At 32.1% G+C, this 7,582-nt stretch overlaps 3 protein-coding genes across 4 annotated transcripts in view; all 3 read right to left on the bottom strand.

The window, feature by feature from the left end:
- The window catches only part of LOC108733171 (neuropeptide-like protein 31), a 10,494-nt gene extending 9,060 nt beyond the window's left edge, over positions 1-1,434 (bottom strand). The window contains exon 1 of the mRNA XM_018464232.1: positions 1,327-1,434. Coding sequence (XP_018319734.1) covers positions 1,327-1,347 — 21 coding nt within the window. The 5' untranslated portion in view covers positions 1,348-1,434. The remainder of the gene's footprint in view (positions 1-1,326) is intronic.
- A 2,040-nt stretch (positions 1,435-3,474) lies between these two features.
- Positions 3,475-4,129, bottom strand: LOC108733178 (keratin-associated protein 19-2-like). The gene is made up of 2 exons (XM_018464237.1): positions 4,046-4,129; positions 3,475-3,885 (listed from the first exon to the last, which is right to left on the bottom strand). The coding sequence occupies exons 1-2, from the start codon at positions 4,064-4,066 to the stop codon at positions 3,574-3,576; spliced, it is 333 nt and encodes a 110-aa protein (XP_018319739.1). The 5' UTR covers positions 4,067-4,129; the 3' UTR covers positions 3,475-3,573.
- Positions 4,130-4,562: 433 nt separating this feature from the next.
- Positions 4,563-5,580, bottom strand: LOC108733175 (glycine-rich protein 23-like). 2 transcript variants are annotated; one of them, XM_018464236.1, is made up of 3 exons: positions 5,480-5,580; positions 5,198-5,281; positions 4,563-5,143 (listed from the first exon to the last, which is right to left on the bottom strand). In XM_018464236.1, exons 1-3 carry the CDS (start codon positions 5,498-5,500, stop codon positions 4,787-4,789), a joined length of 462 nt encoding a protein of 153 aa, XP_018319738.1. In that variant the 5' UTR covers positions 5,501-5,580; the 3' UTR covers positions 4,563-4,786. The 2 variants fall into 2 exon arrangements, with proteins under 2 accessions (XP_018319738.1, XP_018319737.1); XM_018464235.1 differs by having other exon boundaries at positions 4,563-5,281.
- Positions 5,581-7,582: the final 2,002 nt, after the last annotated feature.

Genomic DNA, 7,582 nt, shown 5'->3' with positions numbered 1-7,582 from the left:
GTGCATTGACCTTTATATATATACGGTCAACTACGTATAGGAAAAAATTTTTTGTTTTGTATTTTCCACATAATTTGGACTCTTTTTATATTGGTACCACCCCACCCCAAATATAATGAGAGTGACAAAAAATATTATCTATCTATTAAATCTTAGATACCAACTGCGAAATTCCTTGTTTAGAAAGAATATTTAAAATCAATAATTTAAATCGTTAATCCTTCTGAAACAAGTCTAATTAGTTAGTCGATTCGGACCGGTAAAACAACAACAATAGTTAATAATTATAGCTACTGCAAATGTAATTATCTAGAAAATTAATTCCAGAATTTAATTACATGCGAACAGTAAAGAAAACTGAACGTTTTTTTTTTCAGGTTTTTTCAGTATCATTATTACTGCTGGGGACATTAATCCAGCTCTATACTAATACTAAGTCTGTTTTTCCTATAAAAAATACAATATTCAGCTTACACGTGTCGTGTCAATGCACGTTAAAGACAAATTACGAAAGCCCATTCACATCAACGTTTCGTTTTAGGTTAAAAACTTTTTCAGGATAGTAATTTAATGCGAACTTGAAAATTGCGTTTTTTTTTTAAATCTTCAATTGAAATACAAAACAACTATTATAAAAAGTATGTAAAAGAATAATTAAATCAACATAATATTAAAAAAAATACAGCTCGTGATTAGTAACAAAATAACCAATTCATCACGAAAAAGCTATTAACAATAAGCGAGATTACGTCGATGCAGAAGGCAAATTGGCATTTATGAAACGTTTTTCATTTTCATAATTTAATTAATCGCTTTAATTAGTATATGCAAATTAAAATTTACATACGTAATTTTGAGATGTAAATAAGATGTGAACTTTTATTGTACCTACAAACTCATTGGCATTTCAACTCACCCTTACTAATTCACCCATTTTACAACAAACAATTTGAAACCTCTTATTTCTACTGCTCGTGCGTAAGGGATCAATGCGTTACTATTTTTTAACTCATATTTCGATTTCTTTTATAGAATTCTCGGCCCTTTATTAACCTAGGAAACTTTGTTTATCTTTTTGGGTCTCTAAACAAGGTTAACAATCTATTTATATAGATGTANGAAATTAATGGTTTACATATTAATAATTAAATTAATAAAATACAATTGCACATTAAAAGAATCTGTGAAATACAAAAACTTCTATAAACAAGTTGTTATATAACGTGCTAGTATACAAGCGATTAGCAAAACCTACGAAAATTTTGTATAATGTAATAATAATAATATAAGGATGTCTATGAATTACAAAATTTTAAGTAAACTTACGAAAAGTCCGACTACTTTCATTTTCGTTTCGTTATAATATGTAACACTTGCACACTGTAAAGAGCGAACCCTACTTTACCTGAGCAAAAATATGTTTACTGACTTTTTCAGATGGTAAATGTATTTATAAAAAATCATCGCATCTTTGTCGTTTGTTGGGCTGAATACGCAAACACATCTTTACCATTGGTAGCCAAGGTAACCTACATGTTGACCATACTTCGTTCAATCAACCGGGTGAACTTTACTCCAAGGGAAGCCCCCCAATTATGAAGAAAGCTACATACTTAATGGTTACTGGCACAAAATATTTTTAAAGAAAATTGACAATAGGTACAAAAGTACTACGTTAGGTACTAACGCTTATTAGTACGTAATAATCAAGGGTCGTAGAATTAAAAAGAAAAACTTCGCTCATTTATTATGCAAATTACATACCGAATGTGAATCAACGACTTATGATGGGTGTAACTTTTGTCCTTGCCTAAGATGTGCGACTAGTAGTTATATTATTTGTGGTTGGGAAATATAATAAACCATATAACTATTTGTGTAACTCAAGAGCCGCAAATAATTACTTGATTACCTGAAACACGGTTATTATTTGTTCAAGGTATATTAATAGCAAAACAAAATGAGATGATGCAAATTAATATAAGAGAAATGAATGAAATAGTTGTTTCCTCTTTCTAATTGTGAAAACCCCAGACCCCTAACATTCAGACTTTGAAAATCGTTTAAGATGGAGTTATTCTTGAACTTAAAATTTCCAGTGTTCAGGCCTTAATAATTTGCAAAATTTAAAACTTCCATTTCTTCGTCTGAAAATTAAGAGAGTGCTTATACGGCGTATGTGCCAACACATTGTCTCCAGGAAAACTTTGAATAAGGTCATGAATACGTAAATACATACAAATGAAAATTTCTCTTATTATCCATTAACATTTNCTTAAAATTTCCAGTGTTCAGGCCTTAATAATTTGCAAAATTTAAAACTTCCATTTCTTCGTCTGAAAATTAAGAGAGTGCTTATACGGCGTATATAGCAGAATATGCGGTAATTAAATCTGCTTATTTAAACTAAATTAAAAATTTAACTGAATTATTATTAAATTTAATTATTTACAATAAATGAAGCATGAATTTAATCTTCTAAATCACAATCAGTGCAACTTATAGCACTAATGAAGCATTTTCTTAACAGGGTGGGGTACCGGCGAATGGCTTCGGTACAGTACCTGTTAATAGCATCTCAGTCACCGGTACAGTACCGGTAAATAGACACATAATTACTTATTTAGTTCAGTTGTCTTTTCTGTGGAAGAAATTCCTTCTCTAAAACTGTTATTTGTTAATACAACAGTCTTTGATATAAATTAGTAACCTTAAATCTTTTAAATAGCTTTTCCTTGCAGTTCCCTTCAGTCCCTGAGGAATGCAACCTTGTTACGGAAAAGTAATTCGTCAAAGGGATGTTATTGTATATATTGTAGATTTCGTCATATTTTGCAATTTGAAGATAGTAGTAATAGGTAGTAGTAGTATGTGTGTGTGCGTATGTGCACGCAAAAAAGTAGATTTGGAAATTTCGTGAAAAATATTTGTTTACTTTTTATTTTATACTCGGAAATTGGCGATGTATACCTTAAGGATCGCATCTTGTTTATATGGTAATGATGATGACTATACAACTAATGAAAATGATTTATAGCACTGTTTACAAATAGAATGTTGATTCAGTTTACGCTAATCTTAACACTTTTCTCTATAGAATGTGGCATGATACTTTTCATCTACCTGATAATTACTTATAAAATTGTTACAAAAATATGTACGTATATTGTATAGGAAAACGGAAGATGTTTTAAGGTCATTGGAATAATAAAGTAATTAATTATAATAAATTTACAAATATGTATACTTCCTGAATTTTTTATGTGATAAATTATTTTAAATCAAATTTTCAATGCTGCTATTAATAAAGGAAACAGATTTTGGGGATGGGGATGATACATGCAACATGCATTAGTTAATGTTGATTATTATTTTCATAGCATTTATTTTCTCCATTTCTGATACTACAAACATTTTAAACTAAAACTGATTCACATGTAACGTTTTCATTAACATCCAAAAAAAAATCACATACTTACTTAATATATTTATTTATTGTAAAAAAAGGAAACGTTTTATAAATAAATTTTGATTACACATCACATTTCATACAGAAACTATTATATATTTTGTCTATTTGCCAAATCCTCCTCCAAAACCTCCACCGAATCCGCCTCCATATCCTCCGCCAAATCCGCCCCCGTAACCACCACCATATCCGCCCCCGTAACCACCACCAAAGCCGCCCCCATGCCCGTAACCCGGATAACCTCCATGACCATATCCTGGATAACCTCCGTGTCCATGTCCCGGATAACCTCCATATCCATATCCCGGATAACCTCCACCGTACCCAAACCCTGGATATCCATAACCACCCTTATAATGTATCGGTTTTGGAGCTGCACTCACGTAGCTCACAAGTAATGCGAAAACAAGTGTGAACTTAAAAATATTAAAAAGAAATTATAAATAATCGTTTATTATATTGTAATCAAGGTTTAATTTTAGATTTTATTAAATATGGATGCAAATTTTTACAAACCAAGTACTATTAAAAAATACTATTGAAAATAGGATTAATATTAATGTTGTTTTTACTTACCAACTTTGCTAACGTATTCATATTCACAAACAACAATATTTATAAAGCGTTTTTTATGCAAGGCTCTTCTAAGCCAACTGAGATTTTTTTTATTTACCTGAGTTCTTGTATTTATAAGTCGAATCAATCCGGTTTTTAAGGAATGAATTCATTAATAAATTGGGCTTTACCAATGGCGAAATGTTTACGCATTAAATGAAGAAACAAATAGTACACAAAATTCCCCTTAAGGGTTATTATTGTATTTTCAGTGATATATTGCTCATTATGGTTAGAAGATACCCGATTTTGTTCCGTGTTGCTGACATAACTGTCATAAAAAAATACATAAAATACGAAATTAATGGTTTACATATTAATAATTAAATTAATAAAATACAATTGCACATTAAAAGAATCTGTGAAATACAAAAACTTCTATAAACAAGTTGTTATATAACGTGCTAGTATAATAACTTACGTCAAAATAAAGCTAAGAACTGGACAGAGCTTTAGTGCTTTATCTTTTATTTTCAGGTCTTGGAAGCACTGTCATTCAAGCTCTTTCATGAAAAAATAGTTGGAGCATGGTAAACGAATTAATTTTGTAATTTGTAACTAAAAGGGCTTACGACACCTTAATTTACCTTTTTAAGAAAATGATGATATTAAGATTAGAAAAATTAATCTGAATAAAATTTTATTCAACCAGTCTCTTTATTAGTAACTGATGTTTGCTTAATTAACAGTATACTTTTTAGCCTATCTTCTTCCGATTCCAGTTCCGGTTCCTATTCCTATTCCTTCGCCTACACCAATTCCTTCCCCCATACCTATCCCTTCACCCATACCTATTCCTTCTCCCATACCCAAGCCCGATCCAATACCAGTACCAGATCCGATTCCAGTTCCCGATCCCAAGCCAGTACCTCCTCCATGACCTCCATGACCTCCATGACCACATAATCCTCCCACACCACCCATTCCTCCCATTCCTCCGACTCCAGCACCTTCACCAAATCCAAAACCAAGTCCACCGTAGCCATACCTTGCCTTTTCTAGTCGTTCAGCAGCATCTAAGTTTCGTTCTACGCGGACTTTCGTCGGTTCATTTGGTAACTGTCCAAAAGTTTGGTTGTAAAAATTCGTTCCGAATGTCGCTATCTTACCTACAAGGTCCATCACATTGTCGCCAATGGATTGAGGAGTTGGTTTCGCCATCGATATGATCGCCATTGACAATAATAAAATTGAGGTCTAATCCGAAGAAAAAAATTAAATGCTTATCAATGGGACTGTAGATACTAAAGGGCGTTCAATTTAAAAACACTTTTTTTGGAGGGAAAACCACAAGTGTAATGACACACACAATCAAAAATCATTTTCCCAAATAAATTTCTAAAGTAATTTAATGAAAACTAGCAGCACAGAAAAGCGTAAGTGTCTAAAACTCACCCCCAAATTCATCGACACCATTTCGTCCAACTTTTTTAACGTTTAAACTTGAACTTGTATATTGAGTATGGGAACGAATAGGCAATTGACAACCGCATTTATAAAACAACATTTGCTACGGTTTAAGTGTAGCAAGGACGCGGTAATTTGTTGAAAATAATAAATTAGTACTTTAATCGAATCAATCATTGTTATCCTGTCAGAAAACGAAATTGTTACATGTAACACTTCATTGACCGTATATCCTCTTTATTAAAATGTTCAGACGAATTATGTGATTTGCACAATCTAAAATAAAAGGCGAATTCAATAAATCAAATGGGTGCAACAGACATCTCGTAGTTCAGATTATATTTTTATACATTTATACAAGTGTATATTTGTATGCACGTATAAGTAGGTGCAAAGTTCAGTTTAAATTTCGACTAACCCTACTTAAATATCGTGGTAATTCGCAAATATGTATTAGTTTTCAATTTAATTAAAAATGTATCCACACTAAAAGTAAGCTATTTTTAACCATCATAGACCGTGTGTTTGGAAAAAGTATATAAAGGTTTATCTAAATAAATTGTTATTATATTCGAAACTAGTGGCACATATACTTTTTATTTTTACAAGAAAATACTAATTAATATTATTAAAACACTAGGCTATTTATATCAATATCCTCCCCGCCAACCGGGGGATGCTCTCCACCCGCTCCTGTGGGTAAATGGACTGGGTCCAACAGCTGCAATTCCTGTATAGGTCCCATAATCCGGATAACTCGAATAACCGTATCCGTATCCTCCATAATTTCCATATCCGGGATAACCACCATAAGCAGAAGAATAAATCCTTAAGGGTTCCCCAAATATAGTTCCCACCGTCCTTTTGATTCTTAGACTAGGCTGGTAATTGGCAGGATACGCTTTTGTGCAAGTATGACAAACGAATAGTAGAAGGATGGTCGCAAATATTTTCTACAAGACGAGACGGGAGTGAAAAAAAAACGCAAGGATATTAAAATTAAAATTTATAATTAGCTTAAATCTCTCGTATATATCCAGTAAACCTATTCGGAGATAACAGTATCTACCAAAGATGAAAATTGTGGTATTAAATGAATTTTTTTTAACCCTGCAGTTGATCAACTTGGGTATCCTTGTAGACGAGATATTTTCGAGACAAATCATTATTGACCGATAATTACAATGGAGGTCATTAATGAATAATTTCGAAATACTTTTTTAATAGTATTCTATAGTTGGGATATTCAAAAGTGCCATAGTCCACAATAAAACTGTCACGTTTACTTTTATCTTTCGATTTACTAACTAGACTAGAGCGGTTGCTGACAGAACGCCTAGTTTTACTCACGACAGACGTTGAAGGGAATATCGTAAACATACAAAAAAGATGTCAGGTAGAAATTGCAGCGGACACTAATAAAGAAAAAGGAATAATGAGTAACAGAAAGAGATGCACACAACTAGGATTTGAGCATGTTGTCAGCATCGGACTTTTAGAAACTTCAACATTCTCAGGAATTTAGAAAAACAAAGACGCTTGACGCTTGTTTAAAGATAGAATTTCAATCAGCAGTTATAAAGCCGACCCTGATATTTTGCATACCTCAGCAACCTCTAACCACTGCACCGCTTATTATTATTTAGTTATCTCTTTTCAGTTTGTTTGTACTACTCATGAAGCATTTCCTAACTTAACAAGGGCGTGTTCAAAATGTAGCAAATGACTACAGTTCCAAGTGGAAACAAGAAAGAAGATACGTCCATTGTCACAAATAATTTATTGCGGTCTTTGCCAATTTTAATCGTCCCAACTATAGGTACTCATCTCTTTAGGTACTCGGGTTGGACCACACAAAAAAGTTTCGTTGTATAATAATACGGTGGTCAACTGGCGGACAATATGAGAACGGCAACGCCTACTAGATTTCATTTTAAGAAAATAAGATGGTTAATTGTGGAAAAGGTACATCATAATACAATTTTAATATTTGGAAATGATTTTCTAAAGCACATTTTTAAATAATTGCTTGTTGAATATTTAATTATAAATTATAATATAGAAATAATAATTAAAAAATCCCACAGTATA

Source organism: Agrilus planipennis, unplaced genomic scaffold (assembly GCF_000699045.2).
Source record: "Agrilus planipennis isolate EAB-ADULT unplaced genomic scaffold, Apla_2.0 scaffold72, whole genome shotgun sequence".
NCBI classification, from domain to species: Eukaryota; Metazoa; Arthropoda; class Insecta; order Coleoptera; family Buprestidae; genus Agrilus; species Agrilus planipennis.
This window is presented reverse-complemented; position numbering and strand designations above follow the sequence as displayed.

What these genes read in the sequence shown, in the direction of transcription:
- LOC108733178 (XM_018464237.1), bottom strand. Translation starts at nt 4,066, where the DNA reads ATGAATACGTTAGCAAAGTTG. An exon ending in TGAATACGTTAGCAAAGTTG is followed by an intron (nt 3,886 to 4,045) that starts GTAAGTAAAAAC and finishes AATATTTTTAAG; the next exon opens with TTCACACTTGTTTTCGCATT.
- LOC108733175 (XM_018464235.1), bottom strand. Translation starts at nt 5,500, where the DNA reads ATGGTGTCGATGAATTTGGGG. An exon ending in TGGTGTCGATGAATTTGGGG is followed by an intron (nt 5,282 to 5,479) that starts GTGAGTTTTAGA and finishes TCTTCGGATTAG; the next exon opens with ACCTCAATTTTATTATTGTC.